At 40.4% G+C, this 25,900-nt stretch overlaps 1 protein-coding gene across 2 annotated transcripts in view; it reads left to right on the top strand.

Moving 5' to 3' along the window:
- Positions 1-9,517: 9,517 nt before the first annotated feature.
- The window catches only part of phc2b (polyhomeotic homolog 2b), a 31,454-nt gene continuing 15,071 nt past the window's right edge, over positions 9,518-25,900 (top strand). Inside the window, exons 1-8 of one of the 2 annotated variants that reach the window (XM_079579030.1) lie at positions 9,518-9,668; positions 15,223-15,523; positions 16,157-16,318; positions 18,394-18,471; positions 18,609-18,770; positions 19,083-19,202; positions 19,345-19,642; positions 25,369-25,652. In XM_079579030.1, coding sequence (XP_079435156.1) covers positions 15,281-15,523; positions 16,157-16,318; positions 18,394-18,471; positions 18,609-18,770; positions 19,083-19,202; positions 19,345-19,642; positions 25,369-25,652 — 1,347 coding nt within the window. In that variant the 5' untranslated portion in view covers positions 9,518-9,668; positions 15,223-15,280. Of the gene's footprint in view, positions 9,669-13,382; positions 13,514-15,222; positions 15,524-16,156; positions 16,319-18,393; positions 18,472-18,608; positions 18,771-19,082; positions 19,203-19,344; positions 19,643-25,368; positions 25,653-25,900 lie in introns of those variants that run through there. The other variant, XM_079579029.1, reaches the window with a different exon arrangement.

The following is a 25,900-nucleotide window of genomic DNA, read 5'->3' as shown; positions in this document are numbered from 1 at the left end:
GAAGAGTATGTAGCTAAATTGCACGATACATCAATTAGAATCAAAGTCCAGTATAACTCACATCATATCAGAAGAAAACTGATGGTATGATGTGGTTTCAGAACTTATTCAAGAGCCACATACACTGGAGTTCATTTGCAAAAACAGATAAGTGACATTGAAAAGGTTTCTAGCAGTGTTTTTGACTACCAGGTCTGTTTCAGTGTCATGGAAATATGAAGTCACTAGTTCCTAATCAAATTTACACAGCTTTAGTCTCACAAGTGTCATATAGAGGACAGTAACAAATATCCAATCTCATTTCAGGGTATTTAGATACGCAAGATCCTTTATTTCCCAATCAACTGCACCTAATTGTGAGCATTTTTTCAGATTTACTTGGAACATTGGAAACTTTAGCGTAAGATCAATCATCATTTATGAGCCATGTTGTGAGGAACTTCATCCTTTTAACTTCTCAGTGAATAGAAAAGCGGAAGTGAAAACTGAAAAGATAAAGCAAAGTTACACCACACCATGCCCACACCTCCCAAATACAATATAAACTAGCCTGGTATACTCTGTACTATAGACTACTAGAGCCCTGTCTTGCCTTGTTTGGAGATAGAAATAAAAGCATATTGTTATATTTCTGAAGCGCTTTTCTTCCCTTTCTGGGCACCTGGCATAAAGGAACTATTGACACTCATCTTCATGCGCCTTTGACCACTATGCCCTGGCGGGAGTAGGTGGGAAAATGCTCCTCTGAGCCACCCCTTTATATCGAGAAACCCAATACTACAATAATATTAGATGTCTGTCAATGATGATCCTTTGAAATGCAAAAAGGTCTGTAGATAATTTCATAACATAGTGCACACATACATTCACATACATATACAGCACAATTAAATGAATCAGAATCTGCCACCTTTGTTTCCATAGCAACAGCCTTGTGGGCTTTGCTGTTTGCCAAAGTACGTGAAGGCCTTTACTTCAGAGAGTTGGCAGGGCAGGTCTGGTGAGCAGAGCTTTCTCAATTCTCTTTATTCTGAAGCAGCCACAGTCAAAAGGGTTGTGAAAGTGTGAGATAGAGCACAGACAGGGACAAAGGCATTGTGTGAGTCCCCGACTACAATCATATCTTAACTTACATGTTACGACACACAACAATCACTCTGCGCCAACACAAGGGAAATGCAGAGGCACTCTCAAAGATATGAAGTCTTACAGCAAGACATATGTTTGTCTCTGTTCACCTGAGCCCCTTTTCTATTGCGTAACTTTGTTTTAGTAGTGTGTTTATCAATTATCAAAATAGTAAGGATTTGCTTAGTCATCAACCTGGACCCTCAGCATTGCATAACCCAAATCTTGTGAAACAAATGCTTTAGTTTTTGGCACTAAAAATAACTGAACCACTTAACAGAACTAACTGGTTTGTTCAGAAGCAGAGAAATAGTCGTAATTTTAATGAATTCCTCATCTTCTTATCAAATCCTTAACATCATCGCACACAGTTTGCCCTGTCCCAGTGCCCACCCTTAACATGGCATTCGGCAGGTAGCCAAACGTGGCACTGAGAATGCTGACACAATCCATTCTCTGTCTTTAGGTCCCACAAAGGCTGCACCCTTGGGGCCCTAAATCTGCTCCGATTAACTCGACCATTAAGTCCTCGGAGTGGAGAGAGAGTGTGCGTTATCCCAACACTAAATGGTAAAATGATTTAATTTAAGGTGTAGGTGCTAGCTATTCATTATTTCATCTACAGCTTTTCTTGGTTGCTTGAAAACCGTAATTGTATTATCTTGTGAAAAGACAAGACAAAAAAATCCCCATTTAGATCTTTAACATTCAGCGTGCCTGTGGTCCATGCAGGCCCATCCACAGCAGAGCAAAGGGGAAATTCAAAAGGTTTCGAAAGTGCCAATTGCAGTGAAGGGAAATACCCCCCACCTTCCTCCATTTGATCATTAAGTCCAATTACAAAAAATGTCACTCATGTTAATGTTTCATTGTTTTAGCCAAAATCTTGAACGACTATAAACAAAACGTCTCATTGTAGTGTTTGTGGTCTGCTAGATGAAGTGAGAGATCAGAGGAAACGAACCAGAGCAGAGAATGACATTTTGGTTTTAACATAGAAAATCTCGTGCTGTCATTGCGTAGCTTCGGCGGCTTTTGTGGTGTTTAACAAAGTGGTATTTTTTAGGACATAAATTGCTTTTTGTTTTTTATTATTACAAAATAGTCTGACATGGAGAGCGGTACGTAGCCATAGACCCATACACAGCATCACCGCTTAAGACTAATATTTACTCTTTTCATACAATATCGGCCTTGACTTAAGAGGATTGTGTTTATTTTAAAGTTTTTTTAATGACTTTTTTCCTTCTCATTCTTCACGAGCTTCATAAAGTTGACTGCACTTTAAAGTATAAGCCACAGAGAAAGCCTAATGGAACAGGGAAACCTAACACGGATTATTGTTGCCCATGATGCATTATTAACAGGCGCTGTGCAGAAGGCTGACTCTACTCACTGCCTCATGACAGTGACAGAGCAGTTTGGGATGCTCTCTCTATGTGGCACTTCTTATACCATGTCATTTTATATCATCTTTAAATTCTTATTTTTACAATCCCTTCCTGCTTGAGTAAAGTGAAAGTTAAGAATCACAAATCTCAAGAGACGTAAAGTTAATTATACACAAATACCATATATGTAATAAAGTTGGTGTCGTAAAGTGTCAACGATTAGATGCAGTCGCGACACAAATTGTCTCAAGTAAAGCGCTTTGTGACTATATCTGTGAAAGGCTCTATATAAATAAAGATCTTCTCACAATAACTTGCTCATAGACGACACAGGAAACCAATAGACATAGTTACTAGAGTCAGGCATATTTGTCATTGTCTGAACCAGCTTCAGCCAGTGTGTGCAGCGTCAGCCAGCTTCAGCTGGTGGAGCTCTCTAAATTTGACTCAAGGTCAAACTGGTTCCATTACTCACTAGTCATGGGCACATTCCCCATTTTATTACCAGAATGCTAATACATGATCTTTTCTGACATTCTTTAGCTAGTTATTGAGTGCTTGCTTGCTACAGCTAATGAATAAACATTTGTTATCATGTTGATTGACAGACTGGGATGCACGCACAGGCACAACATACAACAGTGACGGGTTTTTTGTTTGTGTACTCAGATGACTCATCCTGAAGTTTTATTGCTTCCTTATTTGAATAAGCGCCTTCATTGCATACGTGCTCTTTGCCTCACTCCCCTTTTCTCTCTTTCCTCACGTTTGCCTGTTCAGCCCAGTCACAGCCTCACAAATCTCTCTGGTCAAACCACAACTTAGTGGAAAGACAGCGCATGCCCAGCATATGCCAGACTTTCACTTTGGTCTGAGCACAACGCATCTATTAGAAATATGGTCGAAAGCCACATGTGATTTTATCAGATAAAAAAAACATTTACGAGAGTTAAACAAGCCTTAGCTAAATGTAGGTCAAATCGAGGTGTGCCGTTACCTCATTTGAACTCAAGCACACTGACAGAGATACTCTGCTTCTGCTGCAATTTAAATCCTGTTTTGGTTATTAATATTAATTGTTTGTTCAAATTGATGAGTTTTAGTAAAGTGAAGAAGGCACTCCTTGTTGCTTTCCATAGATCATATTTTGAGTAGTACTTTGAAGTGTATACATATCTTAGCTTTAGAGTCTTTAAGCTAGTAATACCCAAACGGTCTCTTTCACATCTACATTTAGTTGGCTGGTGATGCTGGCTGAGCGGAAACAGGCGGCATTTATTGTCAGTGACTGTGGTTTGAAAGTGAGATGTGAAAACTGGCAACTAAATACATCCTTCAGACTCACCCAGTTATCATAGTCTTCTCATTCTCTACACTTTCAAATGCTATGGCTACAGAGTTTGCTTCAGCTGCTATTCATTAACATCATTAACATTCTAAAGAGTCTATTTTATCAATGAGGTGGTGGTCAGGCCTGAATTAAAAAGCAGATTTTGCTCAAAGAGCAGATACTTTTACCTGGTTTATGGACGGTTACAGTAATATCTGTGTAATTACTGGGCTTATCCACATGATTGACGACAAAAGGGCAGAATGTTTAATGTCTAATCTGTGGGCAAGTGAACTCAAGTGAAATATACTGTATTTCACAATAGACCCCAGTCCCTGACTAAATGCCCCCATAGAAGTAGAAGGTTCTGTCTGTTTCAGGCTTATCATTTTATCAAACGACTATTTCCACGCCACAGGCTACTTTTTAAATGAAAAGCAAACCTCAGAACAATTCACAAACACATCCCAAACAGTCACTACGTGTCAAAATGGTGTTTTTTTTCAAGTCGTCTACCTTACTTAAAGCCACACCGCGTAGAATTTTACCCAGTAAATCACGCAATTAAAATACAGGCATTTACAGATACTTTCATAAGTGAAAAATACCTCATAAATGTACAAACAAACATGTGGTGTTGCTGTGAGTGGCTCAGCACTCCTAAGACTTGACTGTAACTTTACCGGGAGTGGGTACGTCTCCAGCTTGTCTCCATGGAGATGTGACTAAAGATTTAAACAGGTCAGGTTCTCATCCAGATCCATTCTTTGATTACCCACGGCAAAAATAGCATTTTCTATGTTGAGCTGGTCATTAGGAGCATGTTTTGTACTGATTGCAACAGTATAGTCCAAAATGTTGTATGTGCAATTTAAAGGAACATTCACAGTAGGCCAATAAACAATGAGAAATCAATATATCAAACTGAGAGCATAGACGTGTTGTTGTTAGCTAGCTAACGGCCACCTATAAAATACTTCAACAAATGCTTTAAAAGGAAGAAAGCAACTTTAACTCTCATTTATTCCCATTGTCTTTATTATAATATCCCAAAATAAATCACTGAAATTTGTGATAAAATGTCCTTTCAGATCCTGCTATAAGAGAGGCGGCATGTGGTCGGTTTAGTAACTTTCTATGTTGGTATTGATTTACACAGATAGAACCTTATAACGCCAAGTTAAGCAATAAAATTGCAGAAAGAGCCTTATCTTTTGGTAATTTAAACCTCAAAAATGCACCAAACTCTACAAAAAAGGTTTTATATTGTACAGAAGGGGTCCAGGAACAAGAATATGTTTTGACAAAAATGGCAGATAGAACCATCTAATTCTAAGGAGACGAAATGACAAGGTTCAACTTTGTGGACTTTGTGTGGGTATTTCATAGAGACAGGCCCTAGCTCTCCATTTAAAATGATGACAGCAAAATCATGAAAGGCTTGAAACCAATGTAGTTTTTGTACAGTGACATTCAGCTGAATCTTAGCTTAGCTGGACACTATAAAAAAAAATTGGTGTAGAAAAATGGCATGCAAAATAGACTGTAATTGAATGTGTTGTGTCTGGCTCATTGGTCTTTTGAATATGGATGAGATGGATTTAGGGGATTTCATGCGTCACTAGACTTTACTTACACGCGTTTAGTGTGCTGTGTTGACAATAAATTCAAAACAAGTCACATGTTTTCTTGTGTGAGCTGATTGCTTGTTATTATATAATGTTCTGGCAGCCAGACAGACGTACAAGGCAGCAGGCCGAGCACAGAGGTGGGGAGAAAGTGTTACATGGGCCATTCATTCATAGGACGTCCCAACAACACTTGGTCCTTGTTCCTACGCAGCAAGCTTTGCACCCTCACTGCCATGTTGTAATTTTTATAACAAAAGTCCTGCAATGTTTGGGTCATAGGTTTTTTTTCCAAGCAAGGTTATTCCCTTCTTATGCCAAAATATGTGCTGTTTCACCTGACGATAAAATGTGAAGTGTACAAACTTCTTTTAACTCTAGTTTTAGAGTTTAAAGTAGACATTAGTTAAATTTGTGGGTTTCCTGTGCAAAGTCTATTTGTGAAGCTACAATGGAGGATCTCTATACTCTTTAATCCAACTTTTGTATATGTATTTCACATTGCTCTGTGTGTAATGTTATTATCATTTTAGCCCACAAGGTCAAGGGTCCAAAAGTGACCCTGACTGAGCTGAGAGCCCATGTGGAGATGGAAAAAAGTAACAGAAGGACAAACATTCAGCCCAATGCTGCACAATTTAATTGTGTCATGAGTTGTAGTTAAGTCATATCATAGTTCTGGTTAAGTCCATGTTTTATACTTTGTTTTTAGCTTGAGTCCAAATGTAGATCTTGAATTAAAGGCACACCACGTACAATTTTACTTATAAATACAATGGAAATATTAGCATTTATTTTATGATAGATCATTTCCTCATTGGAAAAATACCTACATATGTACAAACAAACAAGTGTTTTTGCTGTGAGCGGCTCAGACTGTATCTTTACCGGGAGTGGGTACGTCTCCAGCTCGTCTCCATGGAGATGTGACTAAAGTTAGTAGAATTTGAGATTAAAACAGATTAGGTCCTCATCCATATCCATTCTTTGATTATTCCCTGCAGTAATAGTATTTTTCTGTGTCGAGCTGGTCAATAGGAGCATGTTTTGCACTAATGGCAACAGTATAGTCCAAAAGTTACGCAGTGTCCCTTTAACTTTAGTTACAGTAAAGTATTCATAATTTTATTTTCTGAGGAACTGCAGTACAGAATACTTTCTACAGGAAGTGGTTTCTCATTGGCTTCCAGTTATCACAATAAGCCGTGTAATTTCCAGAGAAACCGCCTGAGCACAGTGCAGAATGCTTTAAATTGTAATTAGTGTATTATTATTTGATTGCACACCCACATCTATATTTAGGCACAGAGCATTTAAAACAGGTCTGTCTTAAGTTTTTTTTTTTATGATGTTAGAGAATTTTTGATTAGTGAAACTTAAAGTTTGGACACCCACAGCAAAGGGCAAAGGGTCATTATATGCATCATTATTCACTAGTTTTGTAATTTACCGGATTGCCTAACTCTAAAATATTCTGCAATAATGACCCTCTAACTTATGCTTGTCGTTGTCATACTTCCTTAGGGAAGTATGACAACGACAAGCCTCTCAGAAGTCAGCCTGGTCCTGCTGGGAGGGGATGTCTGCTGACGCTTTTTGAGTCCACAGATCTTTCTTCACAATGGTCATCCCCACTACACAAACACAAGGACAGAACTGGACACAACTGCAACAATGGAAATAAATCTGAACAAATCTTGAGCTAATAATCAAACTTTGATGAAGGAGGCTGCGTTATCGTCATTCCCAGGCACTTTCAAGTAACAGCAAAAACAGGTGTTTCCAAAGCAGAGTCTTTGAAAAACCAACACAAGCAAACACAAGGGCACGCTGCCTTTCACATCAGGACTTTGCATTGTTTCAGTTGAACAATTAACATGGCTCTTGGAAGTTATTTCAAACACCTTTTTACGAACATAAATGACGAAGGTCGACTTGTTAGTTGTCCATAAATTTTGATTTATTTTATTGTAAAGCATGTCTTGTGTGACCTGACTTGACCTGTCTCTGAAATCTTGTTATGGAACAGCTCCATCTGGTGGGAAATAATAAAATGACACCGAAAGAAATAAAACAAGTTAAAACATTTTGATGGTTTAATTTTGTATTGGTTTAGCAATTTGCATTCATAAAGTTTTGTTAATATATTATTATTATTATCAGCTAAGGATGATTCCGCACACCCAGGAGGCTACAGGTGCGTTGAAGACAGGGAAATTGATGCAAAAATGAACAAAAGACACACCGTCTCACTCTTTCAGACATGTATTACTGCTGCAATGTTTAGGCCAAAGGACCTTCATCAGGCCTTTGTTCATATGTGCATTTATTATTATAATTGCAAGATAAAGTATATTCATCCACTTCAATACAATTTGAAATAGGACCTACTATTGACCTACACCCACAGCTCACAGCATTTTTGTTGATTTGCATTTGGTTTGCATTGACCCAACCAACATGGAGAAATTGTGTGAAACGCTTGCTTCTCTCTGGATTTAGTTGTATTGCAGAGGATAATGGTGGATGTTGTTTTGATTGTTTACATTCTATTTTTATACGTTTTGTTTATGAGCACACGTGGGACTCATGCATGTCATGGTCCTGGCCAAGGGCTAATTTCCATCCATTGTCACACTCACAAAGACACTATCACTCATACTGGTCTATTGTAACATGTTTTTTGGAGTTTTTTGGGGGGTAAGGGATCCTGGCAAGAGTCAAATTGATATTAAACTGACTGAATGACATAAGCGCTGATATCTGGAATTGCTGTGGTTTAAATCAATTGAGGAGAAGACAAACCTTTGACGCAATTTTGCTGCTGAGTGGATATTTCAAGCCTTGTTTTAGCCTCAAAACATCAACCTTTCATGGATTTGCTATGGAAGTGCTTTAAAAACTGCATCACAGTCAAGCCGATGCCAGGGAAAACTGTGTTGAAGTTGCCTCACAGGGCTGTTGTTCTGCTCCATATTGATTTGGTTGGATCTATTTGTCATTATTAGAGAAATTGTCATTCAGGGGTTTTCTGTTACTTCCTGAAACACTAGGACGTCTTTGTTGGGCCATGCAATGCCTTTAACCTCTTAACACAAGCCTGAACCGAGTGCATTTTCTCCACTTCAGCTTTACCCAATGCCTATAGGCCAATGTAACACCTTATTTGAAAGCTAAGACCTACAAAACTCATCTAAATTGATCTTTTTTCTCTCGTGTTGTTGTCACTTTTTAGATGTTTTCCCCCCTCCACTCTTTTGTTGAGTTTTCACCACATTTTCGTCACGTATTCGTTGCTCATTTGTCCCGTTTTCATCCTTGTATTCGTCTCATTTTTCTTGCCATTTTGACACTTTTTCCCCCAAGAAGCTTTTAGATTTGGGTGAAGCCGAACTGGAGGAAGAAGTGCTCGGTTCAGGTAGGGGTTGGATTGCTGCAGTGTTAATTTTGACAACATATTTTAATTTAGTTTTAGTCTTAGTCTTTTGATGAAAATGTAATTCGATTTTAGTCTAGTTTTAGTCAAAAAAAATATCTTCAATTTTAGTCTAGTTTTAGTCGACTAAAATTGCAAGTAGTTTTAGTCGACTAAATTTAAGACTAATTTAGACGACTTTGTATTGATAATATTAATTATAATCATATTTAATCTTGTTCCTCTGCTTCATGGAGCTGCTCCACATGAACAAAGCTCAGAGCTGCTCCTTTGACAGTGAATTGACATGATCTGAGGCTCTTTCAGACGGTCAACAGAAGTTTGGATGATTTTAGTCTCTCCTTTTCATTTTTATTTAGTCTTATTTTAGTCGACTAAAATATCTGGACATTTTAGTCATAGTTTTAGTCTCATGAAAACTTTTAATTTAGTTTTAGTCCAATTTTAGTCGTCAAAAACATCACTTTGACTAAAATTAAGACTAAATATTTTAGTCGACGAAATTAACACTGGATCGCTGCTGTCTGCCCGCAGCGCACACTCCGGAACAGACGGTGGCGGTAATGAGCCGGGTTCCTTCTGCCTCTGCTAAGGACAAAAACAAGGTCACGTGTTCACTGTGGAATGCAAATGGTCCTGCTGCTACCCGTGCCCAGTCTGAAGGATACGGCTTCTCCTTTGAAAATGCTGTAGATCCAACTGGGAAGACCCGAGGCACAGGGAAGATACCGGGGGGTGCACTCCTGATTTAAAGGGTATGAAAAGACTCTTGTTTGTCTATTTCTCCTACAAAGTGACATGGTAAACACAGAGGTCTATGCGCTGGAGTGTGTCGGAACGCGGATTCGCTAGCTGCTGCGCGGGCCCATAAACATCAGCAGCAGAACGGAACAGACAGTGCGTTTATAGTTTTCGGCTAATTTGCTGCTAAAAATCTACGTAAAATATCTCCGCAGACACGCTGCACGCAGGGGCAAGTGTTTCCTACCTCTGCTGTAGGGTCACTGAGCAGAAATAAGCAAGCTGTGAATGAAAAATAAATGCATGTTGTCAATTAGCCTTTTCCTGTGTTGGTTGTGTCCTTATTTGACGCGTGGTGGAAACCCTCCTGACAAGCAACGCTGATGCAGGAAATAAAAGGACAGGTGACTCTTTGATTCCTTATTCTTTTCCTTTTTTTGTTTTTAAATATAGACATTTTGTTATAAAGTAGAACAATTGTTTGAAGTTGCCCCCTCTCCCTCTCTTTAAAATAACGAACAGCCGATCACACCCACAACTCGCAGCATTTTTGTTGATTTGCATTTGGTTTTGCATTGATCCAACCAACATGGAGAAATTGTGTGGAACTCTCTGGATTTAGTTTAGGATTGCAGAGGATCATGGTGGATGTTGTTTAGATTGTTGACATTTTACTTTTATATGTTTTGTTTTTTGGCTTGGGACAGTGCATGCTTATGAGCACACATGGGACTCATGCATGTCATGGTCCTGGCCAAGGGCTCATTTCCATCCATTGTCGCACTCACAAAGACACTATCACTCATACTGGTCTATTGTAACATGTTTTTTGGGAGTTTTTTTGGGGGGTAAGGGCAAGAGTCAAATTGATATTAAACTGACTGAATGACATAAGCACTGATATCTGGAATTGCTGTGGTTTAAATCAAACTTTTGACACAATTTTGCTGCTGAGTGCCTCAAAACAACAACCTTTCATAGACTTGCTGTGGAAGTGCTTTAAGTTTTTTTAAATTATACATGTTTATGTACACTGAAAAAATATAAACGCAGCACTTGTTGTTTTTGCTCCCATTTTTTTCATGCGCCGTTGAAGACAAAACTTTTGAAATGTTTACTTTTGCTTCATTGGGGAGGTCTGGGGAAAGGGGTCTCTACTCGAACGAGATATGTTGCACTGTGTGAAACAAATGGATATGATTATCTGACTCCCAATGAAGCATAATTTAACATTTAAGAGTGGACTTCTATTGTGGCCAACCTAAGGCGCACCTGGGCAATACTCATGCTGTTTAATCAATATCTTGTGGTATCAAGATATTGCCACACTTGTGAAGTGGGATAGATTATCTCGGCAAAGGGGAAGTGCTCATTAATGCATATTTACAGATTGGGATGGGACGATGAAAAATGAAATTTGGGGTCACAATTATTTTGGCCCAAATAATTGTGATTAACAATATTATCACGATATTTGCCTATCATTTAAAAAATCACTGAAACTGCAGAAATGATGGGGATTTGGCAATTATTAAATATTCTTCTTCATTGTCTGCTGTAAATGTCATATTGAGTGAGACGTGAAGTACGTGTTTAAAGGCACACTGTGTAACATTTTGGACTATACTGTTGTCATCAATACAAAACGTGCAGCTAATGAGCAGCTCCACACAGAAAATGCTTTTTCTGTAGTGGGTAAAGAATTAGATTTTTTGACAGGGACAGTGCACTTTAAAGAACATTTGTGTGAATGTGTCAGCATTAGCTGCAAAGCTAGTTCTCAGCTGTTGCCCCTGGGCAAGGTGTTTAATGCCAACAACAAATCTAAAACATAAAACAATTTAAAAGTTGAGGCTACAATACTAACATAACAAATGTGATACAATTCATACATTAATTACATCTGCATGTTTTTTCTGTGACTTGCACAATAGAATGGAGATTTTGGTGCAAGGGCAGGTTGAATGGATTTGCATGAGGAACTAACCTACGGAAATCTTAAATACTGCTGACTTAAGTCACATTTCCATGGAGACGTACCCACTCCCGGTAAAGTTACCGGCACTGGTTGTCTGATGGATTTAGCAATTATCTTCTAGCACGATAATCATGCTAATCAAAAAAGGTGGCGATCGATTAATCGCTGCATTTTTAATTTCAATTAACGATATTATTGTTTATCGTCCCATTTCTATTTACTGATACTGCAGAAGATTGGAGAACAATATTAGGGAGACATGGGTTTAATTGTGTATATATTAAATGTCTTTTATATTTATACCTTAACCAAAAACAAAAGTGTTGCGTTTATATTTGTGATTAGTGTATGTGATATAATGTTCCTCTTTAAATTACATGTAGATCTTTTTTTTTGTTTATTTTATTTACTGTAAGTGACGAGTCATTTTGAGCATCTGTGGTTTTCGTTGTAGAGGTAGGTTGTCTCAGGTGACAGTGGGTGTAGATAAAGAGTTCAGGGTCCTCTGGGGAGAATCGAGTGAAAGTGCTTTGATGCTTCACAGCGTGAGGCGGCGTGTGCTGGAATGCCAGACAAGGTTTGGCACACTTAAACTTGGACTAAAGCCACATGCTCTTTGTTCGGCTCCACTCGGCTCGAGCTGTTCACAGCTCAGTTACAGCTTCAGGACCAGTCGGTTTTCTGATCATGTTTACTCCTGTAACAGACGTGTGCCACACAAATATTTAAAGTTTGTGCCATCAACATGTAACAATTGATTTTGAAAAATGATGTTCAAATTTTTTACGTAATTTTTTCTTCACACTGATTGCTGTGACTGTCTTTTCTGCTTTGTTGTAAATTAAGATAATTGACACATAACACACCAGTATGGGTTACTGAACAAGAACATATATGATTCAAAGATTCAGATTTTTATTTTATTTTTTGCAATCTTACACATTTTTCTCCACTAATGAAAAATAATACATTTTAATTTTAAGGCTTGTTATGATGGTGGCAGATACATTTTTCAGTATACCTACTACTACAATCAATCAATCAATGTGCTTCATGCATGATTATGCCCATTAAATACCATCTTGAACCACAATATTATTTAAACACATTTAAACAATTAGACTAAGAGTTACCCCCCACCCAAAACAAAAACAATCAATAGAGGATTTACAGTCTTCTTCACATTCTCCCTGGCCAGACAGATCATCATACGGAGCCCATATGAAAGCAGGGTCTTTAAATCCATACCCTTTATTTGCTCAGTTTGACATTTGCCAAATGTGGGACAGCCTTATTATTATGATTTTTTTCAATGTTCACAATGTTTTTATGTGTTGATGCGACGTGAGCTCTATAAAAATGGATGGACTGATGAGGTGCTAAGAATGCCTATTGTAAATTTCATCAACACTCCACACCCCCCCAAAAATTAAATCATTTCCAGAAATCCTTTTCAAGGTTAGTCCGCAGAAATTATTTTCACGATGCCTGGTCCCTGTTCCATGTTGAAGGCCGCATATATCCCTAAAACAATTGGGCGGTCGCTGGGGGAGGGGACAGAGGGTTGAGTCATTACCATCATCTTCATTAGAGGGGATTCCTTTGTCCAATCAGCAGCCTCCATACACGGGGATCCCAGAGGCGCCCCGTTGGCTGTCGCTAGGATACCACATAATCAGGAGGCAGTCTGTGGCCTGGTTGGAGGAGTGGGGTGTTGATGCTGGGACGTGTGTGGGGGGTAGAGAAGAGGTGCTGCCGGAGCCTGCCCTCACGCGCCTCATTCAGTCTGTCTGCCGATCCCCGCGTCAGACAAAGAGCAGCTACATCCGACAGCGGGATGGGACAGCATACCCCCGCTTCCCGATGGGGGGGGCACAGGAGGTAGGAGCATCAGGGTTAGGGGCCTTTGTCTCAGGACACATCCACATACACAAATGCATGTGTGTATGAATCTGCGGCTTATTAGAGGCATAACTTTTCCTTCTGCTTGCCAACATCAGATGCACTGTTGTGGTAGTTTTTTTGTGGGCGTTAGATTGTTCAATACGTGATGTTCAGTGACTCTGCTCTGAGGGTCTGTCTGACAGGCTCTTATGGCTCAGCAGCATTTGCTCTAGTTACAGATTGGACAAGGCTCAGATTCACCCTAATGTGCACTCAGTGAGGTCCGCTGCATATTGTGACGTGTACAGTAGTAAAGGCGGGTGATTGTGTTTTGCACTGTGTTCCAGGTTTGAGAGTCCCCATAATGGTTTCTGATAAATGTATAGTGGGGAGAGACATGACCTGAGGGGACTTCCATCCTCAGGGCTCTGGGATGTGGGCTACTCATGGCGCTGGGACAATTGGTATCTGCAGCTTTGTTTACAAATGTGAGCCTGACTCAAAATGCTCCCAACAATAACCCAGATTATGACCATTTTATCCACTTATTTATCTTGCACTTGAACAATAGCTTTACATAAAAAATAAGTACTAGATCTTATTCCTCTTGTCAATCCCCTTTTATTTACACTTGAAGAGTAATACCATTGTAATGCACATTTTTTAGCTTCTCATTTCCTCCAGCTTTAAAATCATAACAGGCCCTTGTAACCTCTGGGTGAAAAATTCCACCCTTCCAATTTTGGCTTCTTGTTTCAGCTCTGTTACATCAGCTGTCAGGGCCTTTAAACCCCCACACCCCCAGCCGCTAACAGGGGTCAGTCATTCATTCTCCTGCAATACTCCAATGACTTCTCAAGTTTCCTCTGCATTTCTATCCAGTTACTGCCCCCAGTTTATGTCATTCTATTCATTGTGACATCCATAATCAAAAACCACACCACTGGTCCCGTTATTCTGCCTGAACCCATCTGTTCTAATGGATCCTAGTATCAAAGGGCCAACCATCAAAATGGCTCTTCCTCTCAAGCTCATTTTATGTAAATCATGTTGGGAAAGTGATTACTAGTAGATAGTAGTAGTAGTTGGATTCATTGTATCCCTGCTGTGTCATTGAGTCTGAATCTTAGTGCACACGTTATTGTTTTTAAGCCCTTAGGCTTTAGTTCACAGGACAGTACAGAATGAAAACAGGCATTCAGCTTTTTTTTGGTAGCGTTTTTATATAGCGCTTTTCTACCTTTATCAGGCTCAAAGCGCTTTACAGTAAGGAACCAGTCACCCATTCACACTCTCATTCATACACCAATGTACGTAGACACTGGAGGCAAGTAGGGTGAAGTGTCTTGCCCAAGGACACGATGACAGTGTGCATTTGTGGGAGCTGGGATTCGAACCCACGACCTTCCGGTCATGAGACGACTGCGCCACCGTCGTCCCAGATTGATCTAGCTATGTCCAAAATGACCATTAAAATAAAAATCAATGAAATTAACCCAATGTGCGTTTATTTGTTTACCTGTATGAACCTAAAAGAAATAAAAGTATTGCTCTTGATGTGATCATGATTATTATGGTCCTGTGAAGCCTTTTGAATTACTCTCTGTTGGAATTGAGTTGGATTTATTGCCTGGCTGGCCTACAAGTTGAGTTCAAGCAAAAATTGTAGTTTCACTTTTTAATGCGAATGTGTCTTGTTCTCGCAGGTACCGGAGAGCCATTCAGAAAAGTCGGGGCTCAAAGGCCAGGAGACCTGAGGGCACCATGGAGACTGAGCCAGGGGCACCAGCTTCTACTGTCCCCAGCATCGGTACGACTGCCCCCAGCCCCAGCAGCTCCAGCCCCTCTGCCTCTACAACCACCAGCACCAACACGACCACCACCTCTGCAACCGCCTCCACCACCAACAGCACGAGCAGCAGCTCCAGTACGACTACTACAGCAGGGAGACAGGCAGTGCCTCAAATATCTGTCTATAGCGGGATACCTGACCGACAGACCGTGCAGGTGGGTCCCTGCCTGAGTCTCAATGTTTGAATGGTTTGTTTTTGCAGATTTGCTATCAAACTGAATCTTGGTTTGCTTTTTGTTTTCATTCTATCAAAGTGAATGAATGAATGTTAATGAGGATCAGCTGAAGTTTGTTGAAGGAATGCTCTCTCAGCTTAAGTGGCGTTGACCTTCTGACCACAGGACAAGCCTTTTCACAGACTTAACCTCTGAGTGAATGAGGTCCACTCGGGGTTTAGAGCTACTCCTTTGACCGGAGGAATTCTATCTTTTCTTTTCTTGACTCAGCCCTTGGGACTAAAACCCAAAGATAATTACCCCCAGTTTAGCGTCCCAGACTGAAGGCTGATGCCCTTTTTTCAGTCGAGTGCTGTCTGCTGCTGATCCTCACACTCAGCTTTAGGTTACGATGGTTGTGAAGCTGTGGCTCACAGGTCAGCACCCATTATGGTCACTTGGCAACAAAGCTTTTTTGATTGTTTTCACTGGTGCACTGTGAACATTGGACAAGGTCACAATATAGTTTCTCTGAGATTTGATTTTGTTCATCATTAATCTGACACATTTTAACCATCACAAATGTCCAGTACTGTGGAGCAGTTGAAGTGACTTTGTACTTGTGTTGTCCAGGTGTTCCAGCAGGCCTTGCACAGGCAGCCCAACACAGCAGCACAATACCTGCAGCAGATGTACGCAGCTCAGCAGCAGCATCTGATGTTACAAACTGCAGCTCTTCAACAACAGCACAATCTGAGCACGGCTCAACTCCAGAGTCTGGCTGCCGTACAACAGGTGACTACTGCGGAACCTCTCACTTGCTTTGGGTTGGTAGCACAAAATGTAAGTGCACCAATTTGAAAGTGCACTGAAAACATGGTTCCATAGCGCTGATACCTACGTTACATTTACTATCTATAACTGTTGACTCTTTCAATTAATCTTCTATAACCTACGTTTTACATTATGATCTTTTTAGTTAAACAATATAGAAGAGCTACTTTCACACCAACGCAATAATTGCCAGTCGGGAGTGGTCGCGCAGGTTTTGGCCGACGCCGTGTGTGTGTCTGGTGTGACAGCACCGTCGGTCGTAGACTGTGGTCTGTGGAAGTCTGATAAAATCGGTGTGTCGTCGCCGCACTTCAACATCTTCGCTGTTTTAGGGTCCGTGCTACACGTTGTAATGAGCCCGTCTGAATCTGTCCTCTTTATATTCGCCTATACGTGCAGCTGCTACGTTATTAAGAACCAAAACAAAGCTCACGTGCTGAAACATGTGCTTTTGCTCGCTCATATCATTCAGAAACTACGGCGCTCAAGGGCTGACAAGAATATCCTTCGACCCTCGTTCATAAAAATAGAGTGTCTGCCCCACTGAAATAGCTTTAATCCTGTTAATTTAATAACCATTTTACATTAGCTTTTATAAAAATGCTTTGAGTAAGTTTATGTCAAAATAGGTAAATTTACTTTCTTTTCTGTTTAAATAAAAAAACACAAGAAGCACATATTATCATTTCTAGCTTATTTTGTAATGAATTGATGAGAGAAACAATAAAGAACCGTATCAATAGGGCTGCAACTAACGATTATTTTGGTAATCGATTAATCTACCGATTTATTTTTACAATTAATCGATTAATTGCTTGACTGTGAAAGGTGCATGGAAATTGTATTTTTTCAATTTTTTTATCACATAAGGCTAAAGTGGCACGGCTTGAGGATATGTTGATGGAGTAAACTTAAAGTAAACGTTTGTAGGAGGCTCTTTGTGCTAATTCTGCTTTCTGACTGGATGAGACAAAGACAGATATTTATGAAATTTACAATGTACAAAACACTGCAGACCCTAACTTTAAAAACAAAGTATGTTTTCATCCAAAATACATAATTGTCATGTCTTTTTTGCTCTATTTTAGTCTGGGTTTACTAGAAAACGATTAATCGATTCGATTACTGAAATAGTTGACAACTATTTTAGTAATCGATTAGTTGTCGATTAATCGATTAGTTGTTTCAGCCCTACGTATCAATAAGAGAAATTATCAACAGTATAAACATCGATAAAAAAATCTGCAAATAAGCAGATAAACAATCATTTTAATCAATATTGTGAATGAATTTGTATTATTTTAAAAAACATATCAACAATAATATAAATCAGTTTGTTCGGTCGGTTGAGCATTAAAACTACTGCGGCTCTTTGAGACGCTTGTTTGGGCTGAAATGGTCCGAAATGGCTCTTTTGATGTTGTGGGTTGCAGACCCCTGGCTTAGTGTTACCGGCTGGTCACCAAATCAGCTAGATATTAGAAGGAGAGCTTTTTTGTAGTGTTATTGAGTTATTGAACTCTCTAAATTTGGTCCCCTGGTGCTAATTTAACCATATGTGCTTCGCACTGTTGTATCAACTAGCCGGAAAAATACACAAACACACAACTACACAAAATAAAAAGGCAAAGAGACTACAATTCACTGGCCAGAGATTACCACCACTCTGCGTTTGAACGGGGACCCTTTGTTTACAATTTATGACTAAACGTACACTACAAACATTATGTGCACGCGCACTGTGCAGCTATCAGGCTGGGCTCTGGGGTACAGGTTGCTTCAGTGTAGATGTTGCTCTGAGCAGGTGAGACGGAGGCAGACAAGAGGAGACCTGAGCAGTTGCCCTGTCGCCCCAAACAGCGACAGGGTCGGGTTGGTGTGAATCATCCTTAACTAGTTCTGTGGAGAAGTCTGGCCAGAATTGAACACGGAGCATAATTGGAGTTGGCACATACTGTTTAAACAAACTGTAATGCGGTAATACAGTTTGTCTGTACTTGTTTATAAAATGTGCTTCTCTCTCTGTGACGTGGCAGGCCAGTATTGCAGCGGGCCGACAAACATCTTCACAGAACGGCACTGCATCTCAACAAACTGGATCGACCCAGACAACGGTGAGCTTTCTTTTTTCTGTTTTACACCAATAATATTATTATTATTATTAGAAGTACTGTATATTAGAAGTTCTTTACTTTGTGATGTAAAGTAATATAAGGGGCCTGTTCTAATTATTCTATGTAATTGTTCGTAGATCAACCTGACCACCTCTCCGGCTGCTGCACAGCTGATTAGTCGGGCTCAGAGTATTAACTCCACCCCCACAAGTATTTCCCAGCAGACTGTTCTTCTGGGCAGCCCTTCCAGCTCCACGCTCACTGCGAGCCAGGCACAGATGTACCTGCGTGCACAGATGGTGAGACTGCTCTGGGCTCAGCCACTGGCCCCTGTACACAACCTACTGTAAACACAGGTGCACAACACACAAGGCTGTGTTTTGGCCCACATAATGGTTCACTTAACTCACCAGCCGGTGGTGTTAAGTAATAGGGTGTACCACAGGATGTCCCACATTCTTCATATCTTTTCAGCAATGGTTAAAAAGATATGAAATGGTACTTTGAAATGGTACATTATTGTTTATATGTCATGACATACACATGTTTAATTTGTTTTATTCAATATGAAAAGAGAAGATATGTTTATTGGGGTATATGTTGTGTTTCAGGCCCAGCAGAGTAACTTGGTACAAGTGGCTCGGAGTCTGGGTCGAGCTGTGCCTCAGCTCATCTTCACCCCCACTGCCACCGTCACCGCAGTGCAGTCTGAGAGCGCTAACTGCACACAGGTATCACACAAACCCTTTCCTTGCCTTATAGCTGTATTATTATATACACTTTATTTTAGACTCTCTGGTACATGTAAAATACAAAGATGAAAGAACACTGTAAAATCTGACTCTTCCTAATCCTTCCTAAAACCTCTTCCAGAATCAGGTCCAGAATCTGGCCATCCGGGGCCAGCAGGGGGCAGCATCCTCATCCGCACAGACTCAGACGCTGCAGGCACTGAGTCTGAAGCAGAGCCCTGTGCCCATCCAGCCGGCTGCTCTGAAGAGTCAGTGCACCTCAGCTGCTGCTCCGGTACCTGCAGGGGCGAAGGGCTGCCCCTCTGACACTCCTGTGGATGGTTCAAAGAAGAATGACTCTGCTCCAGTCACAGAAGTACGGGCCATAAACATGAGCCGCAATGTCACAGCAGTCAGTGCACAGCCTCTTATCGCTCCCGGTGAGTACAGGCTTCACTACAAAATGTAGAACATTGGTCATGTGATATAAAGTAACTGTAAATATGTATATAATTATATAAATATAAAAATATTGATATATATATAACTAGCTGAGACCCGGCCTTTGGCTGGGCCTTGCTAGTCTCCACATTTGGTATTCTGAGATTATGAGTTATTACAAGGCAAGGCAAGGCAACTTTATTTATACCGCGCATTTCGCGGTATTCATTAAGAAATGTCCAGTATAGTCCATATAACCCGTCACTCCGTATAGCTGTAGACCCGCACTAAGCAGACCAGTGGCTCCCAACCCATTCCAAAAACTATGGCCACTACAAATGTTTAAAATAATGAATGCTAAAAATAATTGCAAACAAACTGCAATTGGAGTGTTTGATGCACCCGTACTCCTTTCTTATATACTACAACGACAATATGTTCGCTAAACTCAGGGAATAGAATTCAAGAGACAGTGGAATATTTATGGATAAATATTAGGGGTTCAGCTGTAACGGTTCGGTTCACGGTGCAGGACCCGCGGTTTGGAGCATCATGGTGCAAGTGCAATCTAAAAAATAATAAGTTGATAATGATCATTATTAAACAGTATTTATAACCTTAGAATACAATTGGCAATGCTTTCAAAGCTGCTTTATAATCAAATGTACCTCTGGGCTCACAATGCGTGAAAGCAAAATAGAAAACAAATGGTACAGCAGCAAAGTAAAAAAACGAGCGCATGGCGGGAGTTTTATTTTCGCTTTCCGCACACAGAGGCTAAAGCACTCGGAGCAGCGCGTTTGATTTGAAGCTCGTGTTTGAGCAGTTGTTGCAACTTTCTGCATGTACTTTCTTTCGGAGACAAAGCTTTGGAGACAGAATACGGCCAGGATTGGATCTTACGCATTTGTCTGCGCCTCTGACATTACGCAGCACTGGATCTATAATGAACCACAGCCACGGTCACCTGCAGGAGAAACTTGAACAAAGACGCGCAGATATCATTTGTTTTGGAGGATGTAACTACCTGTGCGGAGCGTCTACAGCCTGCAGTTTAGCGGTGAGTGATGTTTGGATGCGCGCACACAGGCACGGCAGTCAGATCTCGTGCACTCGCGTTGTTGTGACGCCGGGGTGTCCTCGGACAGCAGCACCGCGGTCCATATGGACCCGTGGCCAATGCCCGCGGCTAGTGGGACGGCACGTGGTGGCCCCTGGCCAATGCCCGCGAGCGGAGGGACCGACACGTGGGGGCCGCCCGCGGATTTCTGGGAAATAAACATGGCGGCGCCCTTATGGAGCTTAAGCCCCGCCCTACTCGCGATTGCGTTTTATATTATAGATTATAGATTATAGATTATAAATTGCATTGGAAAGAGCTCAGTAAAAGCTTTAAAATGAGCCCTCCCACAATTCCCTAAGCCTCAGGGGGGCAGAGAAACATCACGGTGAAAATCGGCCACATGTTTGTACCTATACATTTTACCTTGTAGACCTTTGTGTATAGTTTTGGAGCAATAAGAGAGAGAGACTTACCGTTTTTTGTTTTGGAATCTACTGATGTTTGTCTTTCAAACAAGCTTCATCTAAAGTACCTACTAAACTGAATATATTATAGATCAGACATTTTCCAAAAAATATCAGCGGTGCATATCGGTATCGGCCTGAGATAAAAACATTACTGTTAGGTGGAGCATCTTTACACCTTTCATTGTCCTGGCATTAACGTGAGTCATGATGTTTTTTCAGGCAGCTGGTTTTGGAAGTTACACTCAGTTTTGTTTGTGCTGTTTAAGTCACATGTTGAAGCCTGCTGCACAAGGGGTGAAAATGTTGGGCCTGATTTACATTTGAAAACGTTTTTAATGCCACATTGGTGGTATAACAAAGTTAATACCCGTTTCTCAAGCATGCTCATTTTTCATGCAGTTTTACTCTTCGCAGTCGTGATAAATACAAATTTCCCATGTTTTGTCCCATGTGCTAAATTTGCACTGCAGCCTTTTAGCGTTTATTAGACACTGTGGGCGATTTCACAGGAAATAATAAAACTCTAAATATACATAAGATCTGACTCCATCAATTTAAACACAGTTAAACAGTTAAGTTTAAAATATTAGGAGCCGTCTAACTGCGTTCTTACAAATATATATCAGAAAAAATGTGACATTCACAAAGAGATAGGAGATGAGTGGAGCTCGGGCCAAGGTCATCAAGCCTTTCTCTTAGTAGTTTTCCACTAGAAGTGTCTTCCTGTTGCCTTATTTGGAGTTATTTTTCACATCTCCGGTGAGGGCACCGGACTTCTCCACAGGTTTGGGCAAAAGAATGCAAGAGCAAGAAATGGGGTATTGTTACAGCAATGTGCGTGTGAAAAGATTGGTTTCAACTGAAACTTAAAGCACATAGATTAAACTCATAAAAAACATTCAATCGCATCAAAAAATATAACATTAGCTAATTCCCACAACACACAAACATCAACTGCACTTCCTTTTTTGCTCTGCTTTAGTACGCACTGTTTGGGTTTGAGTTGTGCCAGGAACTGTGAGATAGCCCTCAGCCCTGTAGTTTATTACATTTTCTATTATTATATATTTTTTGGGTTTATCAGCATTAGCAGTATCAAATAATGGTATCTATTTCCAGTACATTACTAATTATACAATATAACAGTATGCATTTTTTGTTGGTAGTAGCCCTAGTTTAAAGCAACTTTGACAAATGATTCATCCAGTGATGGCTTGATAAAGGCACATTGTGTAAATCTTTTTCTGTGGTTAGTAAGTTGTAAATAATAGTGTGTTCCTTTTTGTATTGGTGTGAAGAGCATGTTTTTGGGCCTGTTTATATGAGTCTGGGCTGGGGGTGGGGGATTATCTGAGCATGGCAGTGCACAACTGTGCCTTGCTTTGTTAGAGTAATGGATTCACATCAAATAAAAGGGAGGATGGAAGCTGAAAATCGGGCTGCTCGCTGTCTAGAAAAAAAAAATTAATGCGTTGCCATAGCAGCAAGTCACAAGGGACAGGTGTGCACTGGAGATGGTGGAAAGCAATTCGCTGTGGATCAGAAGAAGCCTGTGCTGAGGCTTTGGATCCCACTTGAGTGTGACCTGGTCACTCTGCACTTTTGTTTCTAAATCCAGTCACTAAGGAAGGGGAGCACTCACATGCCCAAGGCTCCTGTAAGTACTGTTACAGGCATTGAAAAGCATTAAAAGTCATTCAATCAATTGTGCCAAAATTAAGGCCTAAAGAGTCATTAAAACACAGTAAATTGGATTAAAACTGGTTACAATTACATTTTTTTTTTAGAAAATATATTATTTCCAAAACAAATTTTACTGCATACATTCGTCAAAAACACAAAAACTATGGTCTAAAACAAATTCAGCTGAGTTTTGTCTGGAATTGTACACAATCTTTTGCTTCAAAGTTGCCCGTTGTGTCTAATTTGTTTGTTGATACAGTTTTGAGTATCAAAATTTCCCATTAAAAACCAACCATAAGATTATACCTGCTATCACCTGTAGAATTAAACCCTGTTCCTGCAAACTGGTCAAATCAAGGTCTAGGATTAGAATGCACAGAGACCAGACAGTTCTGCAGTTTGCATTATGTGCTAGTTGCGATCATTTAATGAGACAATAGTGAATACAACCATTGTTTTTGAGCTTTTATTTGTCATAATTGTATATGTGTAGATAAAAAATATATTGAATTGATTGTAGTGTGTGAGTGAGTGGTTGGTGGTGGTTGGAGGGGCGGATGGCGCAGATTGGCAGCCTCGCTTCCGCCAGTCTTCCCCAGGGCAGCTGTGGCTACAATAATAGCTTACCATCACCAAGCATGGTGTGAAGTGCTATATAAGACTTCAATTGTGAAGAAAACGTCACAATTAAACCAGCCCTATGCAACTAGTGACTGAAGAAAACGTGGTGTTCATTGTGTTGGGCTAAAATGTGATTTGTGAAAAGTGGTAGACTGTGTGAAGTGGAAAGTCAGGGGTTTTCCTGCGTCTGGTGCTAGAAACTCATCAGGAACATATGCTGTCATCATTCTCTGGAGACTTGACAACAAATCCAATGCAAATTGAACTGACTACACCAGGTCATGAGTGTTTGAGAGGACAGAAGAGTGAATACTGTGTATATGTGTCTATAAGTATATGGGCGTTTGCAGTAATGTTGAAAATGTGGCTATTATCTGGTATGTCATGTTTGAAATGTGGTTTATCCCTCATGCAGGGTACATTTATACTCAGGTGGTCCCCTTTAATATAGCAACAACAGAACAGGATGGGACTGACTTAATGTTTTTCGTGGCATGGTTGTGTAGTGGTTAGCTTTTGCCTCACAGCAAGAAAGCCCCATGTTCAGGGCCTTTCTGTGTGCGACTGTTGTACATGATTACAATCCGCCGTGACAGGTTTACATGCCTACGTCTCAGTGTGTTCATTAACATGCACTGTAGCGACCAAATAAATAAAATGAAATCGCCCACCCCAATTCAGGGCCATTCATTTGTGTAATATTATTACAAACTCAAAGGGAAGAGAGGTAAGGACTCATTAACTCCCAGTATCATGGCTGACTGCGTGTTCTCTCCTATAATATGAGAGTGGCCCCAGGCTTCTCCTCTCGCCTGTTGCAGGAACTGTATCCCACTCATTTTCACCTCAACAAAACAAGATTGATGTGCTGTGTCTATGGCCTTGGGGCATATTGTGGACTCACTGTCTTTTGCCAACAACACCATACGGCAATAGTGACAAGCCATTTGCTTTTTTTTGTCAAAGGTCAGTTAAGAAATGCAACAACATCCTCTGTTCAGCCTTCAGCAAAATAGTATAGTATTATTACATTGTGCCAACTGTCAACATTTGAGGGCACTAGACACGTTCAGTGAAAAGTTGAGCAATTGTAGCACTTTTAGATCAAACTGTGAAGACTATGCAATAAAGACTTGCGTATATACTGATTCCAGACAAGTTTTTAATAACTTAAAGCTTAGACCATTTAGTCTGTCTGCATCTTTGTATAAAACATTTTTAATCAATTAAAAAAAAGGTGCAGGCTAGTATTGGTTGGTATTACCTTGATGATAAACTCCATTTTGCAGTCAGCATGTTGTAAAACAATGTACATGCAAGTTTATGCATGTGGAGAATCAAGATTTGCGGAAGAGTTTTTCCTGTCGCCATTTGAGAACAGGCCAAATCAGGCACTGCAGCTTCCACGAAGAAATGAGAACTTAATGGGTCATGATGGGTATATGTATAAGTGTGTATATCATGTACCCTTGGACTAGGGCTGGGTGGATAATATGACCAAAAAACACACATTCTTCTTTCTCCTATTATTCCAGCTTTATTTATTTATTTTTTCATAATATAAACAACCTGCTTTACCTGCTTTTCACCCCCTTTCATCCTGTGCTGTTCCTCCTAATAAAGCCGACATGACAAAAAATCTCAATCGAAATTAAAATTTGATTAAATGCTCAGCCTTACCGTGGACTAGATGTTTGAGTCTTGGCACAGTTATTACTGGACACTGTCAAATGTTCAGTTCTATTGCACTACATGATTCATGCCTTTGTTGCGATTCGTTTGGCTTTTCACGTGTCAAAAAAAAGCTGGATAAGTAACAAAAAGAAGCTTTAGAGATTTACCACAAAGACGGTATTAATGTCACTTTCTCCTCATTTTGTTGTCATTTCAGCCTACACTCAGATCCAGCCTCACTCACTGGTACAGCCTCATAAGCAGTTTGTGGTCCAAGGATCCCAGAGGGCGGGGGGCCAGCTCCTACAGACTGCCTCCATTCAGCCTTCCCAGCACCCGGTCCCGGTGCTGCCCAAACCCGCCCCTCACGCCGCCATGACGCCCAGCCAGCAGGCCACTATCTTCCACTCCACCATCAGCCCCCACGCCCTACACTCCTCCCTCAATCACAAACCTCAGCCTGTGCAGCTCACTGCCATCAACCTGCAGATTCAACCCAATGTGAGTTAGGGGTGGTGGTTATTGTAACTAAAATGGCATTACAAATTCTAGCAAACAAAAACATCAATATTGAGAAATAAGATGTATATAGAAAACAGAAATAAGTGAATGGTTTAAAGGAACAGGCCACCGTTTTTCCATTCTGAGATATGTTCTTACCTGTAAAAAACGGGGCTGAAGTTAGAGATCGTCCACGGTTTCCCTATTTAAATACGGTCACATAAGTAGTTACACGATCCAAGTACAGT

Source organism: Gobius niger (assembly GCF_951799975.1).
Source record: "Gobius niger genome assembly, chromosome: 20".
Taxonomy (NCBI): domain Eukaryota; kingdom Metazoa; phylum Chordata; class Actinopteri; order Gobiiformes; family Gobiidae; genus Gobius; species Gobius niger.
The sequence above is the reverse complement of the archived record's forward strand: the minus strand, read 5'-3'. Positions and strand labels throughout refer to the sequence as shown.